The sequence below is a fragment of the Pocillopora damicornis genome, chromosome 5, assembly GCF_964200805.1.
Source record: "Pocillopora damicornis chromosome 5, jaPocDami1.2, whole genome shotgun sequence".
NCBI classification, from domain to species: Eukaryota; Metazoa; Cnidaria; class Anthozoa; order Scleractinia; family Pocilloporidae; genus Pocillopora; species Pocillopora damicornis.
The window spans coordinates 12391175-12414550 of NC_142674.1; the positions used below are offsets into that span (position 1 = coordinate 12391175).

Below are 23376 nucleotides of genomic sequence, written 5' to 3' on the forward strand. Positions count from 1 at the left end.
CATAAAGCAAGAGGGCATTAATTTACTGTTGTATCCTTTCTTGCATTTCACCTGATGCGCAACAGATTGTAAGTATCTGTTTATTGTGTTACGTACGTTTATCCACTCGTTGATCTTGCTGTTCAGCTGCAATTTAATTTTATCTTAAATAGGCATTTGGTTAGTATTTGCGTAGAGTTCAACTTGGATATATACATTTTAATTACTTTAATTGAAGAACCTTATACTACACAAACTTATCAGTGCGAAAGAACCCATTTATTGTTCTACTCAATTTTATTTCATACTTGGTCTTGTTGTAAGTTGAGCTCAATCCAACCAAATTTATTTTCCTCCGAGTTGTGTTTTCAGAAATTTGAATGTATAGATATAAAATTGAATTTCATTGATTTTCTGTACGGTTTTTCACTTGTGATGTGATATTTAGTTAAGTAAAAGAAAGTTGCTGAACATATCAAGAAATCCTTCGCAATGAAGTCTTCAAATAAAGGTTTCAGTACATCACCATGCAATGTTTCACTGATAAGTCATTGATCTATTTCATGATTAATAATAGAGTAGTAATACCTACAAATGGTTCTTATCACTTAAATTTGTATCATTAATGAATTATTATAAAGTTTTCCCAATCAACGAAAGTATAAGCAGCTTTATTAAGCCAACATAGCGAGCTTCTGAAATGTGGGAAGTTAGGTAACTCTAAAAATAGACCATATTTTTCTTAATGGTGCATAAGGAACTTTCATGCGTTAAAATTTAGATAAAGCGGTGGTTAGAAAAATGTATTAGCTCATAAGCTTTTGCATTCAATACTAACAATATTTTCTATTATCATTATTTCTCTCTATTTTCTAAAATGAAATTTATCTCCAGGCTGTAAGTACCCACCATTTTAATTATTCACGCGTATCACAGACATTCTAACTTACGTACATGCCAAAAATGTTTTGAAGTAAGCTGTAACCTTAAAACACTAATTCTGCTTCTTTTATTTCCTTTTTCTTCCTCAACCTTACCGGATATATCAAGATGGTAAGTGGTTTAACGTTCATTATCAATAACAGCTTTTGTCGATAACACTTCTTACTAAGGCGTTCTGTGGTGGGGTCGGTTCATTTACAAATCGCTGTCAAGAATGTAAGGAACAAGCGTAAGTGCAAGAATTTTACATCAAGGGTTCAAGAACTACATGAAAAACGTGTGAAATTACTGTGCTGTGTAGAAGGGATAACTCTTCCACATACCTTCCACACGTTTTTCACTTGACTTATGCAATTTATACATGTGCAATAAATAATGGTGATAGGACTGAATAGAGTCCAATTCGGTCTGTAACCATACAAGTGATCATAAAAATCGGACGACCGCGCAGCGGGAGTTGCATTTACAGATAGAATTGGACGACTTGAAGTCCTGTTATCAATTAATCAGACAAATGACGACAAAATAATGACAAAACTTGAGAAAGAAAATAGACATCAGTTGTATGTTTTCATTAAAAAAACAACAATTAACTCAGCGAAATGCGCGACAACATCGCTTACCGTCCACTTACACAAGTATAACGTATCTACTGTCTTGTTGCACTGTCCAATTACAGGCATGACGCGTACACTGTCCTATTATTGTTCAAATCGGGCTGTTGATAACCAATCACGTTCGAGAATTTTGTTATAGTTTTGATTTGTGTGAAATCGTGTGAAGATAGTGATCAGAACTCCCCGTTACGAGTGCCTGAGTACACGCACAAATGCGTCTAGTGGAATAACCCCCTCTTTTGGGGATTGAGATAATAAGACTGATAAGAACCGTGTCACTTGAATTGAAAAAATACGGGGTAGACATGGTAATATATAGATTTACCCAAGCCTAAAAGCGGAGCTCTTGTTAGTTTATTTTCTAGCCCCTCATTATAATATAAATTGTAACAAAACTCTTCAGCACTGGCTGTAGAAGAGTTCTTCAAGGGAATTAAGAGACCAGTTCGGGGGGGTGGGGAGGTTCCAGACCTCGCCAATTCTTCCCTTCCCAATCATTAACGTTCTCACACCATTTGCGATAATTGTATGCTAGTCAGCGGTATCTTCAAGCAGCTGTAGACCTTCGTTGTTCCTGATGTGATGAGGAAATTTTCGAAGATAGAGAAGCTTTTCTTCTCCAGAGGAAGTGTGCGATGTCAGCACCAGTTGAAATTATATTCTTCTGAGCGTGACTAATAATTTTGGTTTAGGAAAATGAGCCAAAACTGAAAGAAACGAAGCTAAACCACTTCGAGTCTAGACGTTACCAGTCGATTGAAGAGTATACACGTGATAACAGTGAATTAGTAAATCAAGACGCTAGAATCGTATGGGTTTCTCCTATATCTTCTCTTGAAGTTTCCAAGTATGACTGCTTGTTTCATAATTGTCCTCTGACTGGAAATACACGGCGTCTTTTAGAGATTCTGTCTGTTATTTGATTCGGTAATCTCTGATGTAACTACTTACACTGTAGGTTTCTTTAAGACAACTACCCATGATCTTAGCAACTCCAGCTAATGAAGTAAGAAATTTGACTAACATGTTTCTTGAGCTGCAAAAGTTTGCTTTAAAAGAAGACAAGCTAGAGCTAAAATGTCGTGATTAAAACTCGATGACGGAGTGACTTTTTTCAAACTTGGAAACTATCATCGTGAAAACCATACTTGTGCCTGGTAACTCATTCTTATTCTGATGAATTAGTTTTAAGAAGGATACATATATGTTATTTGCCGGCTGGGAGGTCCGTATGGTGAAAAACTGTGACCGAGGTCTTGAAAATACTGCCCGAGGCCGTAGGCCGAGGGCAGCATTTTCAAGACCGAGGTCACAGTTTTTCACCATACGGACCGACCCTTAGCCGGTAAATAACATATTTATTGTTTTTAAACTTGACGAAATTCTTTCCGAAAGAACCCGAAGGATTTATGACCGTAAATACGGCAAGATCTTCCATAAACTGAACAATTTTTGAGTGAGTAAATGGTAGTTGAAATAGAGGTGATGCAAATTAAAGAGAGATGCCTCAGCGAAACATTTTCATTTCCGTAACGATAAAGGTGATTTAAAAGGCTTCCAAACAAACTTTGAAACATTATTTTTACAAGTATCTGTCACAATCTGACACCTGTCAATTAGAGAGCGCGCAAGAAAAAAAAAGCGTAGGAACATTTGAAAACCAACAGAACTAGTTTAACAAGGACTGTCACGACAATGTTTTCTTCAAAATCAGTCAATGATCTAACGGAAAGTATTATTCACTCTCATCGACCATTCATTCATGTACGAAGATTTACTTCTGTTCATTAAGTAAACGGCGAGGAAAGTAATTGTGAGTAAATTCAATTTTTTTATTTTGAAGTTGTGAGAGTTTGCTCGTTTGTTTGCTGTAATGGCGTGTTTAACTCTTATCTTTCCTTCACAAAAACTAAATTCGAACGGCACACTCCAACGAGACACAAGGGAATTTAATGCGGCCTTTTCTCAAAAAATTCCTTCAATTTCTGTTGTGCAATTTACGGTACAAATGTCCAAATTGAACGGAATTGGAAAGACTCACCGGGAGCGTATATTTGTTGTAGAACTTAAATTAAAACTTCGCTCGCTTTTTTTTTACTATGAACAAATTGCTCGAGAAAATTCAGATATTAAATGAATGAAAGTTCCATCGTTCAGTTTAACTGTAACCAAATACCTCACGTTTCAACTTTCTGGGTACTTTTTGTGAACGATTAAAATTAATTGCAGACGGTTTTTAGGCCGCTTGTCAACCAACGTAATGACACTATTGTTTATACAAATTCATTCTGAAACCAATATTTTTCTGTCAACCAAAGTGATTTGATAGAGAGAAAAGGGAGGATTCATAAGTTATTTATCGGCTTGAGGTAGTGACCGACGTATTTGCTTAAAAATACTGCCCAACCGGAAAACGAGGTATATTTATGAAAAATGACAACGAAAGTTGGGATGTACTCGGCGACTCACGAAAGCGTTACCGTGGCCCGTGGGCAGAGATAGGAAAATACTGACTGGGTAAAGAACCAATCAGATTGCAAGATTCGTTACCGTGCCCTCTGAAAAAACAATAAAATATTTTATTACAAATATTTGATGCATAGGCTGTGCACAAATATTTAATTCAACTATACTTTTATAGCCAATACCAATCCCTAGGCATGAGGAAATGTCAGTAGGATCAGTGGAAAAAATGTACCAAACATCTGCAAGATTTGATGTAATTATTTCAATTACATGAATATTAGCTAATACTAGAAGATCTAAGAATATTCAAAAGAATGTAATTTTTTTTTTGAAAAATTAGAACTCAGCATAGGCCAAATAAACAAGACTCTTAGAAAAAAAATGTGTATTAATGAAAAAAGCTAAGAAACCTTTTTACCGGTTTTTATGTCGAAAACACACACATGCAGATTTCTTATAAACCTGTAGTTCAAGCCTACAATAACTTCAAAATTTTGATGCACACCTCAAAAGGAGAAGAAATATATTTCAAGTTTATATTTATGTAGTTTAGGCTTGTCTAGTCAAATTGAGTCAAACAAAGATATTTTTCACAACTAATTTTATAGGTTAGCCTACCTAGAACAATCAACTTCAGGTACAAATAAGACTAGGTATGTACCAATGATGCACAAAAGAACTACCTGTGGTAAGAGGGCAGGCTTTCCTTTGTTCATTTAAAAAAATACTGAGGTTATCATCTTTCCACTGTTTCCAATGTTTCCAATATTAAGTTTGGGTATGAGTATTGGTAAGAAACACCATGCATTAATGAAAGCTTGAGCAAGAGTATTTAATGTAATTCAAATAAAAATATTACATGTTAAAATGTGGCAACTTACACAGCAAAATTATATAATCACACAATTCCAAAAAAAGAAAGTCAGAAAACCTGCTTCAACTTTTGAGGGTTTGAGGTAGAGAGAAATAAGCAGAAGTATATTACCTACGTGTCTTTGCTTCTGAAGAAGGCTATAATAGGTACTTTTTAAGCAATTATCTACATAATTATGCAACCCGAGTGCAATATACGGTCGTAAAAGCAATTATTTTATTCTAACCTTCCTCCTTCAAGGGTGTCTTGTGTATCAAATATATCAAGTTCAGTACCTCTAAAGTCATAAGCCGGTCTTATGGGGCTACAAAAGAAAATAATCAACGCGTTATGGCAGGTCAATTTATCGAGAGTCAATTAAATATAGTTTCATGAGATCGTATGGAAAGTTTAAAATGTGCTTCACTTGTGCTACAAATACGTATTTATCGTTCTTAATTACTGATGAAATTCCGAGAGTGTTACTCAGTTAATTCAAAAGAAAATATCCAAGTAGGTTACGGAATGGTTCACGAATTGTAAACCGATAATGTGTTAACAAAACCTCCCTAAATTATGATGTCGATACGAATTTATCGTTCATAATCACTTATGAAATTCCGAGATTGTACCTCGATGAATTCAATAGAAAATATCCAGGAAGGTTACAGAAACGGACTCTCAAAAACGGCTCTTGAATTAAAAACCTGTAAACAACAATTATTTACGCTAACCATGCGCTTACCAGCGTGCTTGTGAGCTCAAATTGCCAAGACCCCGTTTAATGAATGAGTTGCCAGTAATCGGATCCTTGTGTTTACGCACAGATTTTTGGGATAGCCACGGGGCAAACATCGTAACTCACTAGAAGGAAATGTATGGTGAACGGTTGTTCTGACGTCCAAAAATACGATGTTAGCGAGAAATTTTCGCTTTTTTGCCGCTCTTTTATCAGAAATGGATTTGAGTAATGCTGATACTAGGGAGGCGCAAGTTTTTGTTCGAAAAACCATGTAATATGTGGTAAAATCTACCGATTAACTTGTCTCCATGCGCAAGGTTTATTATGAATTTGACGTCGCGTAATAGTCTCGACATTTTGAAAACATAACTTCAACGTGAATGAAAGGGATCCTCGCAGTAATGTGCACTACTTAGGCAGTAGTGAAAATAAGGCCTGAAAAAAAAAATCAGGCCTGTACGAGATTTGAACCCATGACCTCTGCGATTCCAGTGCAGCGCCCTACCTACTGAGCTAACAAGCCAACTGGGAGCTTTTGGAAGCCTAGGTTAGGAGAATACACGGCCCCTTCGAGCTTGTGTTTGTGCCAGTATCCGCCAGAGCTTTCGCGCCGTTCAGGCAACAGGTTAGCTCAGGAAAGGGCTTGACCTTTATTACAAATGATATATTTCTGTCATTAAGATACAATGGAAACTAAAATTGGTAGGGTTTTCATATGATAAGGAAAGCGCAAATATAATCATGTGGAAAGACAAGGAATATGAGTACATCTTAAGCGCGTGAAATAAACAACATTAAGCTCACCGTTCTTCGCTCGCGAAATGTCAGCCGAAAAGAATGTTGAACAATCGTGTACGTTGTGGGAACAGGCCCCTTAATCAGTATTCTCTTTAGCTGAATTCATTGGTTATCTTCCTCTGATTTGACTGGTGCTATGTGTCGTAACAGCCGTCTTCGAAGCCGGTACGGAGGATAAGGCCGATCGGCGATCGAAGATCGAAACGCGTCCATTTTGGCCATACAGCTACTCTGTATGTGTATTGTTGTTGTAGCTAACATCATTTGGTGCTCCGGCCGCGCAGTACGTTCGCCCTTTCATCTAGATTTCTTCTCTCTCCACCATAGTTGCCGACGTGTCTTCACAGTTTTCTACGTCATTGCTATGATCTGAAACATAAACGTTTTGGCCGTGCGCCTAATGGAGACACTTTTTGGTGGCCAAATGGTACCTCCAATGCGCAAAAAAATGTTCAAGGAGAACTTCCTAGGCGCTAATTAGATTAAGCAGCTATCAACCAGAAAATAATAATAATAAATAGTGTCATAGACATTTTAAGGTCAATTTCATCAAAATTATTTGCCTAGTGGAGTCCTTCACCTATTTCATCTCTTTAAATTACCTCATTAAGTAATTATTGTACCTCTCGCGCATTAATTAGCCACCTTGGAGAATATTTCTTCCTGCAGCTCATCTGAATGCTTTTCATGTTGATAAGCACGTTTTAGATTATCTTTAAGGACTACTCGATAATGATAACTTTCTCTTGATGGTTGTAAGTGTACTCAGCATGTCATAAAATATTGAAATTCTTTCAATTTGCACAATGATCAAACCAAAAAGTGGCCCTTGGCAGCTGAAAATGTTTTGGCGGGCAAAAATTAATCCTACGATCACAATTTTTTTTTATTTTGGCTTTTTGGTAACGGTTGAGTTATGGATTCGTTTTCTCTAGCTACAGAAACAATTTACGATCTGCTTGCGCACCTCATTGCATATATTTGTTAGTGTCTTTCTTATTGATATGGTTCCGAATCAGGCGAAAACATTGAGCAAGCAATAAAATAATATTTTAAAGCAGAAAGTAACTTTGTCAAAATATTTCTCTTCATCTTTTTTCTCCTTTGAGATCTGCATTGGACTACAAAACGTAAGTAGATAAAGTAATTTTTTTTCCAGTACTTTTGATTCTCTCCGTCTGAGAAGTCCAGCTCACTACTAGATCACAACCGTTCTCCTGTAAGCAGCACAATTGACTCCACGCTTGGTGTGGGAGTAGGATGGGTTTGGGATATAGAATTGATTCAGTTGATATTTTTAAAGATAAATAATTCCTTCTTCTAGGTGAATTCAATGTCCAATATCAGTTTTACTGACTCCAATGCATTTTAGCCTTTCAGAAATAAAATTACGCTGAGCCCTTCGTGATAATTCCAATGAGTTGGATTAAATGCCGAGGCGTTGTTTTTCATTTTTGTGTATGCGAAGTTGGCAAAACTTGATATTCGTCGTTTTTCATTTTTTTTTCTCGAAGTGGGTGGCACAGTTTTCCGTTGATCGTATTCGTCGTCTAATAATTTCTCTTGTCATTGGGAAAGATAATAGTTAATGTCTAGGGAAATTGGCGTACATATTTCTATTACGTTTAAATTGCTCGAAACAAGTGGAATATCTAGATTGACACTGCTCAACAAGTGAAATGAGGCACGAGATTTGCCTGCCTGTTCGTGATTGATAATTGAGTTTCCTTTACAACTTGTAGTTTATGGTTGATACATACTTTACTGCTTTTACTTTCTTTAATTTTTTTTTGTTCATCTTCCTTTTAATCTGGTGCATTGGCCCCCACTTGTCAAATCAGGGTGTAAGTAACGTTTCGTTGTCTAATAATTATCTCTTGTCATTAGGAAAGGTAATGGTTAATGACTAAGTAAATTGGTTTCTATTACATTTGAATTGCTTGAAGCAAGTGATCATTTTCAATGCTACTTTTTAAGTCGAATCGAGTAATTACGTATAGAAACGAGTAAATATTTCGAGGTGTTTACCATTCATTACATTAAGAAACAATTCAAGTTGAGTTTACTATCCTGCTCTCAGAGTAGCACAGACACAGACAGAGTGAAATATAATGCTAAAAAGTATACATTTTGATTACTATCATGCAATTTACTTCACAAAACATCTGAAGATTGAAATATGAAAGGAAAATGGCAAAGTTTAGTGAGCCAAAATAGGACAATCGCGCAACAGGAGTCCGGTTTGTTAATTATGAGTATGATTTCATACAGAATTAAGAGACACGAAGTTCTGTTACCAATTTATGATAACTATTACAGTTGCTTTTTGTTTGTTTGTTTTCATATCACGTTCCATTTCCCCTACTTTTTTCTGTTTCTTGTCCCTTTCATGTGATTCATTTGGGTAACTTGGAAAACTTAGCCCGTAAATAACATTTCTATGGCATTTTGAATCCTTTTAGAGCTGAAATGCATCTACTTTGTAGATCTCAAAATAGCATCGATGGAACTTTTCTGGGTTTTATTATTTAAATTTAGTCGTTTTTCCACTTTTTTTACTTTCCATCTTTCGCATATCGTCCATGAAACGAGGCACGAGTTTTACCTGCCTGTTCGTAATTGAAAATTGAGTTTCATTTACTACTTGTAGTTTGTCGTTGATATTCTGATACTTTGGTGCTTTTATTTTCTTTAAAGTTTTTTTTTCTTCATTTTCCTTTTAATTTGGTGCACTATATACCATTTGACAAATCAGATTGTAAGAAATGTTTTCGTTGCTTAATAGTTTTTTGTTATTTGTACATTTGATATTAATTAGTTATTTGATTACTGACTAAATAAAATTGCTACAACTAAGTTGAGTCCCTTTATACACCTATAATTATGGACGATATGGGAAAGTCTAAAATTACATCTAGAAAGGGTAAATAGTTCAGGGTTTTCACCATACATTACATTAAAAACATTTCAAGCTGTATTTACCTTGTTGCTCTCAAAGAAGCATAGAGCCACAGAGAGAGACAGGCAGAAACATAATACTAAAAAGTATCCTTTTTTTTCACACAGTTTACTTCAAAAAACATGTGAAGATTAAAATTTACTTTTTGGGGTTGTACTTAATATTGATGGGTATTTAACAAGTTGCGTACGTACTCTGGTGTAATTACTACCTTTTCTTTCTTTTTTTTATTTCTTCATTTTCCTTCTGATCTTGCGCATTGACCCAAATTTGGGAAATCAGGGAGTAAGTAACATTTTCGTTGCTTTTAAATAGTTATTAGTTAAGATAACGGTTTCTATAGGATTGGAATTGCTTGCCGGAGGCAAGTTGAATATCTAGATTGACACTGATTAAAAGTGAAATGAAGTGCGGCCTGTTCGTAATTGATAATTGAGTTCATTGACTAATTGTAGTTCGGGTTCTAGTTTGTATACTGTCTCTTTAGTAATCACGAAAAAATTTTCTGACTACTTCAGATCTTCTGCAAAGTGAGTTAACATTTCGGGTGCTTAAGAAGCATAGTGTCCTCTCGTGACCAGTAATTGAAAGCGCAATTCAAACCGTCATAGTCTTTTGATCACTTAGTATGTGAAACTCCAGCTACAACTCACCTTATCTAAAATATATATTTTGTTTAGCATATCTTTGCATGGAGCGCTTCGGGATGATTATTATCTCTTGTGTCCAGCTCATAATCTCTTGATGTCCGAAAATATGCTGAGTCGTTTTTATCTTATGACACCATCCACAATTCCATAGAATACCTTAGTGAAAGTTCACATGTGTGGGGCCGGACGGGTTGATGTGAGCCGGCGCCCGTTTCTCGAAATGCCGGGTAATTGAAAGGGCCCGAGGGAATATTTCAAAAACAGCATTTTAGGAATAGAGAAACAGCTTGGCAATCTAACTAGCCCATTTTGTTCCTTTATCTAATAGTTTTATCGTAGAATTTTCCATCGCGTAGAATGCCAATTGTTCTCGGGACATTTACTTGCAGTAGCGAAAAAATTATAGATCCGTAATATTAGCGGCGAAAGATATTCTGGAGAGCTTTGATTGGTCAAAGATTACGCGCTCATTCCTCCTAAGGGAATAATGCTTAAGCTCATTAACTTGTCAAGGCGGAGCTACGAAACAATAGCTTAGAAAGTTATTGTTTATGCTATTGTTAGAAGAATATCACAGATTACCTGCGTGTGTTACAACGTGGAAGAGCGTTCGATTTTGAAACATTCGTTACATATCCATCTATTTCTTCATCTTACTCAACAAACACTTTGGGTCTATCACTACCCGTTTAGGATTTGATTTTCATTGGAAAAATTTACCTGCACAATTTTTCTAAAATAGAGAGGACGTTATAAGGTCTGTAGTTCACTCTGACACTTGTTTCTTTGAAACAAAATAAAAGTCACACACGAGGCAGCCAGTAAAAGAGAGCAACTCACGTGCCCTCTGTCTACTCCTCGTCTTTCAGCTGCCGGCTGGTTGGTTCCCGAGCGGGTTCTCTTTGTTTGCGTCTCTCAAGCTTTTAGTTCGCTTTTTTCCTTTGGGGAGAAAAAGACTGCCACACGGGGTAGCAAAAGATATTGTCTTACTTCTGTTCACGCGCTTTATTTGCATTCTTCTATCTTCACCAGTCAAAGGTAAAGTTTTCATTGTTTCGTCATGGGGGAGGCCTAGCGGCCTCCCTTTAATGTCTACTATATCAGAATATCAGTCGACATGGCCCTTTGGAGTCAAAGCTTCCAAAAGCTTTTTACCCAAAAGGGCAATTTCTTTAAAAGGTTTACCATTGTTGGCAAGTCTCTGATCCTCTGAATTGTATAACTCGGCGGTCTTTTCTTCAACTGTGGTCGAAAGGTCGTTGTTCTTTTTCGTCACCTTTGCCAACACATCACTTGGTGTTAGCGCGATCTCCTCGGGGTTTATTGTAATTTTAGCCCACGTCTCGGCTCGTACTTTTTCCCTCTGTTTACCGCTTGTAATTGAGTCCATCTTGCGTTTAAATCTCCTTATATTTTCGCCGACTGCGCGACCAACCCGATCGCAGGAGGATTCATTGAGCTTGTAGCTGAGAGGCAGGATGCTCGCCTGAAGTGAATCAAATACTCTACGAGGCAGCCAGTAAAACTCTCTGCATTTTCAGGCTGCCTCACCGCCCATTTGAATCATGTAAACTGGATTGCTTTCCTCAAGAAAAGGTGGAACTACTTGTATAAGATGAGTGGGTTGGGGGGGCTCTATGAGCTCTGAAAAGAGCTCCCGATCACAATTATTTTGTCTCTGATCATTCATCATCGCGCGGTTTAGTTGCATAAAGCAGCTGAAGCGCTAAGATCATTTTTAAAACTCGCGGTAAATCGTCTATTTTACAAATGAATGGTTTTCTTGAATAGGCCATTGTTTAGTTTTGAAAGCCATTGTTGTTCAAGCGTGGGCTGAAAACAATAGTGTCGAACTCGAAACGCGCCATTTTTCGAAAGGAACTTCGACTACAAATTTTAAAACTGCGAGAAATAGTGGTTGTCGTTCACCAATTTTCCAAGGTAAAACGGATTCTGTTTCAGGAAAGATTCATCTTCTATTTCCCGCTCTTGGGTTTTTGGATGCCGGTTTGAGTTTTTGAAAAATCGCTTTTGAAATCGGCCTTCATACTAAAAATGTCCGTTTTTCGTCATTTTCAAAGGCTCGGGAAGAGTCCTTATACTTTCTTAAACTTCCCCTTTTTAAGCTTAAATTAAGGATTAACCCTTCCTCTTCAAAAACCCGCTCTTGGGTTTCTCAATATTTGCCTCTGGCAATTGAAAAATCGAATTTTATGAACGCTGCTGAGCTAGTTTCGGCCCTTTCTTCTCTAAGGCGGGAGTGCAGTCAAATCTCCCGCTTCAGTACTGATGAATAATTAATGATGTCCAGGCATTCTACGCGATGCTAACCTTTTGAAACCTTCATCTTGAAGGAAAGTTTCCGGAGCCCTCGAGAAACGGACTCCCGGTTCGGAAAAAGCCGTCTGGCCATAGTGCACTTGTGCGGTTTTATCGCAAAAAAAAATATAAAATTAAAAATAAAAACACTGTTCACTGTTGTTCCAAAAAAATTAGTGACAGTCTTGAACAGAAATGGAAAAAAAAATGTCACGTTTTTCGATGAAATGTGAGTTTCCTGTTCTAACTCAAAAAAATAAAGGAAAAGTTTTGATTGTAGAATCGTTTTTGTGGTTATCCCGCACGCGCCAGTTTATGGCGTCCTTTTTGAGTAAAAACAAATTCTCTAAATTTTCAACTCTTATCAATCATATGATAAAATGCTTATTGACTGAGTTAGGTCGAGCTGGATGGGAAATGTTTGGCTCTCGGTCATGGCACTCGTACCTCTGCGCTGCGCTCTGTCCGTACGTCATGACCACGAGCCAAATACTTTTCCATCCGTGCCCCCTGGCACTCAGTCAAATAGTACAAGGAATCTTACAACGGCTTTAAATTGATAGTATATTTCAGTTGATTAATTTTCTTTTCTTTTTTCATTGGATTCATCAACGTCTCATTAGAATTAACAGGACGTAAGTAGATTTTTCTTTACTTTTTCTCATTCGTTTTCACTTTTCTAACAAACGAGGTACTAATCGTCAATCATCAAGTGTGAAACTTTCTTCAGACTTATCATCATTTTTGCGAAAGAGTACATTTGTAACAGGAAAAGCTTAACTTACAATGAACCAGCACAGTTTTCGCCCCAGTCATCATTTATGATTGCGGCCAAGAGTTATACTTCGGCAACATGTCCTTTTTTAAGAGTGGTGGCTGACTGAGTGTTCAAGACTGTTATCCGGTCAGACTTTCCTATTCACTACCGACGTGGTCACCGTTTGAAATACCCAACAGTTGTGGCAAGGGTAATAAGACGCGTAGTCATACTACTGAGGGTTCCATTAACAAGACACTTTTACTTAACGATACCAAACTTAAGAACTACGTAGGCAATAACAAATGTGCATCATTAACTAACATATCTCTTTTTCTTATTTCCTACTTTGACTGGCAAACAGATCGTAAGTATGTTTTCTTTTTATGGTAACTGGAGGATTCACTATTGCAGTAACAATGATATAACATATTTGTGTCACCGTCGCTTACTTTGGTAAAAATTAAAGTAATAATTTTCTTTTAAATTATATTACTGGAAACAAATATGTAGATGAGAAATTATGAACACCAATAAACATGGCATTCTGATATTCGCCTTGTTTCCTTGTTTCCTTGGAAACTGGTTGAAGTTGTTTTGAATTAGGCTCTTATAAAAATATTTATTAAATGTGAGCCATTAGTAGCTAAGGATCTGGTTTTCATCCAGTGGCTCAGATAAGGTAAAGATTTAAGGGTATCTGTGGTAGACCGTGAAATTGAGGTGTCATTCACTTGAAACTGTTCCTGATGTATTTTTTTCTCATTCCTTGGTCTTGGCAAATGTGAAAAACGATTAGAACGTAAGTACATGTATTATTTTCGTTTAAAGCATTAGTATTTGCATGACTCCTTTACAGTGCGTTTACGTTCACATATTTAACTGCTAAACGATGGGAAAAGTATACAGCATTTCTCAATAAACAACTGTATGTCTTTAAACTACAGATGCACGCCTAATTATATTTTTATATTTTATATTTTACATGTCCTTCTGCAATCACTCAGCTGGTAAGTTGGATTTAGTTTATCTCGCGCAATTCTTATTTCTTAATAATCATGAGAAAGACATTAAATTTTTCTGTAGTCCTTAAGATCCCACTTACAACCGGACCACGAATGAATTTTTTATTCTTTCTGGAGTGCATGTCGATTCAGTGTTGTAAAAGCAAAGCCAGGTTATCATCACGGGGAATTCAGAATAACGAAAACTCAATGAAGCCGGCACCCAGTGCTGGAAAATGCACGTGATTATGTGAAATCAGATTGCCTGAGAAGCTGTTGTGCACGACTGGCGTAGCAAAACTCTGATGTTACCCTGAATTACTTCTGACACCCTCATTGACAGTTTCAATCACAGAAATTTACACTGACATCCGTCAGTGTATGTTAAGTTCATTATTACGCTTTATTTCGAGTTTTGAGCTCAAAGGGTGCTTTCGATATATTTTTATCGGTGAAGATTTCCATAACTGGCCCCTCATCCTCTGATCTGCTGGTGACAGCTGACGAGGAACATTCGATTCAGCAATGCTAACTCTCTACTTCCTGATAGCAACTGAATTTCGTCGAAGACCGCAAACAAAAACGTTTACGGTGTCTACCTTAGGATCATCATAAGGCCTGATAAACGCAGAAGAGAAGTAAGACAAAGTTAACCATAAGTAATTCAAGGGCTACACGCATAAAATCAGTCAAACTCTCAACACGAAACCGGCGTGAACGAGATATGCAACCATCCTTGACGATTTTCTCTTAAGTTTCTGGAGAATCTTTTTCCAACATCACATCCTTTTATGGGAAATGCTCGCTTTCCATGTATTGAGAAAGTACTGGAACCTTATTCCTTTCATAAAAGCGGGTTAGAATTTTATGATGAATTGTTATTTCATAACTAAATTATAAGCTATGCTATTTAGATCATTAACTGCTCCTCCTTTCTTATCTCATCTTTTCTGTCTAGCCAAAAGGGAAGGTAACTATCAATATCATCCGTTCCTAAAAATAAATAACTCTCCTTTGGCTTAATACACATTATTGACACTCTGCACCGGCTGATTGCTGATCAGCAAATTGAAATCGTAAATAGTAAAGAAATATCTGCGTGTGTATCAATGACAGTGAAGAAATGTAAAATGGTTTCCGTGTTTACATAGCCTGATGTAAACACGCGGGAGGTTGGGAGAACACGAGATAAGCGTAGAAAACCACGAAGCGAAGCGGATTGTTTTCCAGCTTATCGAGTGTTCTCCCAACCTCCCGCGTGTTTACATCATGCTATGTAAACACGGAAACCATTTTATATTTCTTTTATAAAATAACTATTGAAAGAGGAACGAAAACCGTGTTTACATACGCTCATGTAAAATGGTTTTATGGCCAATCAGAGCGCGCGTACTATTTGAATCATTTTATAATTAGTGATAGCTGTTAATGTTATAATATTACTCTCCAAACGATTTTACTGATGTGGACAGCATTAGTATAAAATCAATACCCGAGTTCTGCAATAAACGACATTTGTAAAATTATCATCAAACATTAGTCATATTTGGCCGATTGTTTGTTTGATTTAAAAAAATTCTGTGACATATGTACAATATTGACATACCGAACAAACTGGTTGGTTCAAATAAACAAATGAATAGATAAATGGATTAACATCTTTTCAAAATTGTTTTTCTCTTTCACGGCGTTCTTTCCGGATTCATAAGCGGGTGAGTACGACGAGTTCAGTTTGTTTGCTAAGCTTATGATATGTGTAGTCAAGTATTCCAAGGCTATATTAAGCCACTTATTTACTCATCAAATGTGAATCTTTCTTTTCATATTCACCTAACATCCTCGTCCTAACGAATATAACAGATTGTAAGTAGCCATGCTTGAACTGTCATGTATCAGTAGGCAGGATAAAGGGTCGATAAAGATGGTTGAACAAACGAATGGATCTCAATAGAGTGATACAGATAGGATACTCTTCTCTGTGGATCAGTGGATGTGTGGATAAAGATGTTACACAGAAATACAACTTTTAATTGTTACAACAATTGAATTTCAACGTTTCAGGCTTCTGCCATATACTGGTGGAACTTGTACAGTAAAGTTGAAAATTGAAAAATTGAAAACGTTAAAATCCTAGTTTGTTTCTTTTAACATTTTTGCACAGTCATCCATTTGAGCAATAAGAAACAGTGTCACTCTCTCCGGCTTAAAACATGATAAATCCCTGACAGATGTTAAGAGAACACCAATGATGCCTATAAATAGGGAACTGTAAGTCGGGTGATTTATAAGCTTCAAAGCCACCAATCTTTTTGACTTAGAGATGTTAGCTTGAAGTCTCCTCGGAAATTATAAATTGGGGATATAGACGATATTACGTATTTTGGTATCCTTTATGACAAGATGCAGATTAATGCAGCAAAGGAAGTAAAGAGCATAGGTAGAATGATAATATGACATATGACACTTTTCGCACAACTTGTTTTTTTTTAAAGGTTGTATGGCGTGGTCGTCTTGGAATGGCGACTGCAAAGAGTGCGGTCAGTACCGGCAAAGAGTCGGTAAGTAACAAGAGGGAGTTTTGGTGAATTTGTGATTAAAAAGTGCAATGGCGGGTTTTTGCTATTGTTTTACAACTTCAAAAAAGTATACAGCATTTACAAACTTTTATTCAAATGGATAAACTCTTATGTATAGATTTAAATGATAGTTAGGAAGGAATCTTCAGCAGTTATTTTCAAGGGATCTTTTCTTTAATAGAAATAAGATGACTTAATCTCCAACCGTTTATTACTTTTAAAAGATTATCTGGATAACCTTACTTCTAGAATTTAACTGCTCAAGAACTTGGGAATCACGGCCTTGTAAATGTAAGTGGTTTTATGAATGAGGAGAGAGTAAAGGACCCATCTTTTGGTCGAAAAAGAGATTACCGCACGATATCCCCCAACTTTCCTTTTAGTAACTTCCAAACTCTTTTTAAATACACTTTTTTTTACCAACCGAGTTAGTAATATAGATTGGCCACCGCAAGTAGTTCCCAAGGTGATGTCTCGAGTGTTAGCTCTGACGAAGGGCTAACGGTCGAAACGTCAGCTGAGAAAATCTTTACGGTGGCCAATTTAACTTAAATTAACCCTTAGCTCAAAGTCACTCGGTTACCTCTAAATCATCGCCTTAGTTTAAATGCTCTTTAAGCGGTTTCCCTACACCTGCGATACTCTGGACTAAGGATGGGTTGAATCTTGGTAACAACAACATTCTCACGATTAATCAAGTGAGTTATGGAAATCCTGGTCAATAACATACAGTGCTAAAAAAAGTGAAGGGAAAAATGAATCAGCTTTTCATATGACAGTCACAGGTAAATGTTGACTTACTTTTGTTTCCTTATGTTGCTCTTCTCATTTTCTGATGTCTTTTTCTTCGTACTTTTGCCTTTTTTTAATTCTTCTTGTTAATTCTATGCCCAGGTCCTCCTGGAATTAATCCTGAGCTCAAGAATCAGTCGGTTACATATAATTCATCGCTTCAGTTCAATTGCTCTTTAAGCGGTTTCCCTACACCTGAGATACTCTGGGCTAAGGATGGGGTGAATCTCACAAACAACAACACTCTCACGATTCGTCAAGCGCGATTGGAAGACTCTGGCAAATACACATGCAGCGCCGAAAATAGCGAGGGGAGCAAAGACTTAACTTTCTGGATCGAAGTGGCAGAAGGTACGGTCTTCATTTATAAATAGAAAGAGCTGAAGTCGCGGATAAATTTAAATCTTTAGTTAGATGAGAAAAAAAATCGATTCTCTGGTACCAAATCAGATTTAAGGACTTGAAACCACAAAGTTCAAAACTGATTAAAAATAATATAAAAGTACCCAATTGATGATAACATTTAAAGAGCGAGAGCATGCCAACTTGTATATAAAATGTAAATGAATTTCGTGATCAGACACATGTAATTAATTTTTGTGCAGTTTAAACTGATTGCTTTTTGGAGCGTCGAGCAATTTTGACTTTATAGATGTCATCATATTTTGTCACGGCATATAAGTCCGTTTAAATTTTTTGATTACCTTTTTTTCTGCTTCTAAAATACCAATGACTGACAAGTCATGATTTCATGTACATTTTTAGAAATGCAAAAATGTCCAAGCGGCTATCAGTGCATTGTTATCTAAGTATTTAGTCTTGAAGTTGGAAAGCAATTTTGTAGAAACATCCATGTAAACTTTTCATCGAATTGAAATTTGAAAAATCAGCGACCAAAACTGCAAAGAAATGCATGAAAATAACCCCGCCGTTACGTCGTTATGAACTTGTACTCTTGCTACAGCGGACAATCTGAGTGTATAAAATGACAGATTTAACGTAATGTTTTCATGGAATCCTGCGCCGCAGGACAGTAGAGAAGAGACTAAGGGGGCTCAATTACAGCTGGAGCACCATTGAAACACTGACTAAAGATAGACAGGGTTGGAAGGATTTCGTTGCTGCCTTATGTGCCACACAGGCATGATGGGTAGTAAGTAAGTAAGTTTCATGGAATGCAAACCTTTTGACTATTATTGTTTAGCTACTCTTCAAAGTAAATGTGTAGTTTGATCTTGGAGAAACCGGTACTCTTTGAACATGGTGCATGGCACGGGGTGTTGATATTACACCTAAAAACTAGTAAAAAATGACGAAGAAATTAACGAATAGGGAACTAAATTGTGACCTCCTGGGCTGTGGCTAAGATAGGAAACCTTTTAACGAAGTAAAAGAATATTTTGATGTCACATTGGACGGACTTATACCTTCCTCTATCAAAAGTGAAGAAAACTAATTTCAAAATAAACTTGGATTAAAAATAGGCTTGGCAATAAAGTACCTTTTGTTTTTTGTAAAATACCTTACGGACAGACTTTCGATGAAGTATTCTCTACCGATTGAATCGTCAAAAGAGCTCTTGATTCTAGTTCCGTCTATGATATCCACAATTTATCCATAGAAATTTAACCGTGTCAGCTTAAGAAAATGTTGTGAGTTCACTCGAGAAAATGTAGTAAGTCCACTCTCCTCTGGAAGTGATGGGAAACCACCTAATGAAGTTGTTGTAGTACTTTACAATTTAGATGGACGATCACACCCGCTGCCGCAGTGCGGGAAAAGAAAGAAACTTCGTGTTGCATGACTCACTTATTGTGTCCTTTTGACACAAGGGTGCAGAAAAAAGAACAAAAGAAGACGGAACTTTCTAAAGACCTCAGTTTAGAAGTTCAGCGGAGGATCTGGGGCGGTTGAAACAGTAACCACGAAATTTAAAACATAAGGGCTTCAAGCTTATTCTGAAACTCTTTCCAAACTTCACGAAACTCACAAGGAGACACTTTTCTTTCTTTTCTTTATTTTTTTTTCAATTTAATGCAACCTGTTCGAAGCATTCCTATTAAAGATCGCATTTGACTCGTTTTGTTTCCATATTTTTTTGCTTTGTTTTTTTTTGGAGCTTTTCTAATACAGTTTAAGTTTTGACAATAGCATTCTAATGAATTGCCTCTTTGTTGGAACAAAACAAAAAATTAGCTCTCTATCTGGATAGTTGATGATATTAATTTTTATTTTTGATGCCGACCAGCAAATTACTTTCCTACTAAGCTTCTTCTATTATTTTATTTCAATAAATTCAGAGACTCCCTCCAGCAGCTCACCTCCCTCGAGCAGCTCACCTCCTTCCAGTAGCTCACCTCCCTTCGGCAGCTCACCTCCTTCCAGCCGCTCACCTCCCTCCAGCAGCTCACCTCCCTCCAGTAGCTCACCTCCCTCCAGCAGCTCACCACCCTCCAGCAGCTCACCTCCCTCCAGCAGCTCACCTCCCTCAAGCAGCTCACCTCTCTCCAGCAGCTCACCTCCCTCCAGCAGCTCACCTCCCTCCAGCAGCTCACCTCCCTCCAGCAGCTCACCTCCCTCCAGCAGCTCACCTCCCTCCAGCAGCTCACTTCCCTCCAGCAGCTCACTGGATTGGTACTACACTGGGGGACCTTTGGCTGCCGTCGTTTTTCTACTGGCGTTCATTTCATACATTAAAAAACGCCGCGCGACAGGTAAAATGTTATCATACGAAAATGAAATGTCTTTATATGGCAGATTGTGGCTTTTAATATGTCAGTGTTTTGGAGCACGAAGGAGCTATTTTAAGCAGGTCATATTCTGCATTTCCAGCACTGATATTGAAGGTCCCTTTACAGTCAAGGCAAAGCCCATTACCAATCAAATTACAAAAACGTTAAAATTATATGAAACTCATCGCCGTGATAACCCACCTAATTCCTTCTCCCTTTGTATGACAACAGAGTCAAATATAAGTTACACGTGGTTTCTGAGTCGCAAGCTTTAACTTAATTAGTGATGTCATTCTTTCTCACAACGAAGCGATTTCTTTCATCTCTTTCCACATATCCTTTGATAATAGCCCCACCTGAGGTGCCACCTTGGCTGAAGTAAGTGAATTTTCTCTTTTTTAATGCTCACTGTTTGAACGTGTGGTTAGTTCCGAAGTTTCTAACTCTTGAATAAGTCTCAGTAGAGTCGTGATAAGCACCATTGCTAAGCAAATACGTCTTTGTTTCAGTTTGGACCGATTAAATTTACCAGCACATGGGCCAAAATAAAAGGTTTTTCCTTTCGAAGCAACGGCAGTTTTCGAAGCCGTTCCTATCAAATTGCAGTCTATGTTTCCTAACATTCTTTCTGTCTTGGATTCGCCCGTCCTTCACTTGTTTTGACACCTTGTTTGTAAAAAGAAGAAAAGCTTTGACCCTTCGTCACTCTTTGTTACAGAAACTACAGTTGAAATACACTCGGAGTCTTGTAGACCAATTTAAAATACCACTCGATATATCGATTGCAAACAATACTTCCCATGGTTTTGGTTAGTATTACATTTCTCGCGTAGGAGGCACTATATTTTATATGACGTAAAATGCCGAGGAACACAGTAAGCGCTAGGTTGTCTTCATGCGAGGTTTATTCAATCTTTTTTTTTCAATAAAATCTCCTCTCTAGGTCGATGCGTCGAAAAAACAGGTTCTGTAAATTGGTATCCAAATTTCACAAGTGATAATTTTCTGAAGCACTCGGAAATGAAATGAAAAGAAAAAAAAATTGAACTGAATATATAGAGGATATCTTTACCACGTTACGTTAAACCAGGTTCAAAGAAGGAAAAGATGGATAAGTAACACAGATAGTTAAAGTCTTGTTTTCATCTGCAATTATTCAGTGAAGGGGAAGACGAAGTTGAGATGGATCAGCTGAACGCTGTGGTTGCAATTGACGATGGTACTACAGCTTCCCCCTTAACTACTAACTTAGAAGACAAAGGGGCAGCTGCAACAAATCTCGCCCATGAAGTGGGTAAGCACGGTGCTACAGCACATCCCTTTGTGGTTGGAATTGATGATGGTGCTACAGCTATCCCTCTCGGAATCAAAGCAGGAGAAGAAGGTTGCCTAGCATACCCTTTTGAGAGTGATAAGAAAGATATGGATGCCTTAGCGTACCCTTTGAAGAGTGATACTTTACCATCCCTTAGCGAGAACGAGGAAGAAGAAATTGTTGACTCCGAGTGCCCTCTTGCCATTAAGGAAGAAGACATCGATCATTTACCATCCTCCCTGGTGATGGACGAAAACGGTCTAGATGCCTCAGCATGTCCCCCTTTGATTGACAAAGAAAATTCTGATTCTTTAGCATGCCCCCTTGTGGTTGAAGAAGAAGATTCCAATAACTCAGCATGCTTCTCTGTAACTGGGGAAGAAGATTTGGAGGCCACAGGATGCCTTTCTGTTACTGAAAAAGAAGGTCCTAACTCTTTAGCACGCTCCGCAATTGAGGTGAACAAGCCTGATGGCCTGATGCCTCACGATTCCCTTGTGAAATCGAGGAAGAGGATATTGATTCTTTAGAATACAATCCTCTGATCGAAAAAGAGGACCTCAGTGATTCTATCTTCCCTCCAGAAATTCAAACCGATGACGAAGAAGGTGTAATAAGTGAACATGAAAATAACGTTGGTTATGAGGGTGCTGTAGCAGTTAAATCTGAAAAGGAGGTAGTAGAAGAAGAACCCAGGAATTGCCAATTAGAGTACACGAAGGATGAACAAGACGATCTTAGAAACTATTTGGACGACCAAAGTGATGCTGTAAACCTTCTTGACGGAGAGGCTGGCGTACAAGAGTATGATGGTAATCAACTTACTGCTGCAGATACAGAAGAGAATGGAAATGACGAAGACGAGGAGTCATCTGAAGCAACTCTACTTGTGTAGGACTGAGGCTTAAAGCAAAATTGCTGAACCTCCATGGTTGTAGTCTTATAACACTCTGTGGTAATTTGTAGTTTAGATTTCGAGAACTTCAGCCTCAATATTTCATAGATTTGATTTTAAGATGTAGTTTTTATCGTACTTTTACTTTAGTAATGCTTTGGTAGTGATGATAACCATTTTCCTAGTTTATGAATGGAGGTTATGTGGAATTTCCTTGAAAGAAAAATTTGTTAGTTTACTTGACTTTTACATTTCTTAGTTTACCGTTTATTCACTTAGTGCACTTGTCAGTGCTTTGTTGTTACTATTTACTGTACTCTTATAGAGACAGAAAAAAAAACAAAAAAAATAAAAGAAATTGCTGTTGAGATAATTTTTATAACTGATCAAGTAAGAAATGCTGCGTAAATTTGTGAGTGTTGTTCCTAGTATAAATAATATTTCTTAATCTAATTAAGAATAATTAATTTGTTGTAAAGCACTCCTTAAATGCTTTAATAAACTTACATAAGCTAAACTCGTTTTGTTTACTCCATTCATTGCAGAAAAAATTGCTGGTCTGGATCTAATATGAAGGACACCATTAACTAAAATGACATTAAGTCTCCTTCAAAGAGTAAGATTGACGAAAATCCAGTAGCACTGCGTTAGTTCTGATTAGTGTAAGTATTTTCTATCCCCAGCTTACGCTCGCTTAGCAACCAGAAGTAGCATATTTTCAAAGCATTACTGAACCAATACATTTTATCTTTTTTGTAGACAGTAACTGACTCACCGACCTTTTCAATCGAGTTCTCTACTCCAATTTGTTGATTAGATGGACGGTATTAAGCTGATTGTTATTTCACGTTACTGCTTCTAATCATTGTCTGAGAAAAGTGTTTTAGAAGTTTGAAACATAGATGACCCCATTGTGATGATTCTTAGAGCAGAAGTTGGCTTAAGGGAGATATTCAAAGTACCAAGGAAGCATTGTTTTT

General features: G+C 37.2%; 1 protein-coding gene and 1 non-coding gene across 2 annotated transcripts; one reads left to right on the forward strand and one right to left on the reverse strand.

The window, feature by feature from the left end:
* Positions 1–6049: 6049 nt before the first annotated feature.
* Trnas-gga (transfer RNA serine (anticodon GGA)) lies at positions 6050–6122 on the reverse strand. The gene has a single exon. It is a non-coding gene; the product is annotated as a tRNA-Ser (tRNA).
* A 10480-nt stretch (positions 6123–16602) lies between these two features.
* Positions 16603–22913, forward strand: LOC149045321 (uncharacterized). The gene is made up of 6 exons (XM_089205889.1): positions 16603–16644; positions 16887–16953; positions 17557–17805; positions 19755–20168; positions 20537–20564; positions 21347–22913. Exons 1-6 carry the CDS (start codon positions 16603–16605, stop codon positions 22029–22031), a joined length of 1485 nt encoding a protein of 494 aa, XP_089062015.1. The 3' UTR covers positions 22032–22913.
* The last annotated feature ends 463 nt before the right edge of the window (positions 22914–23376 follow it).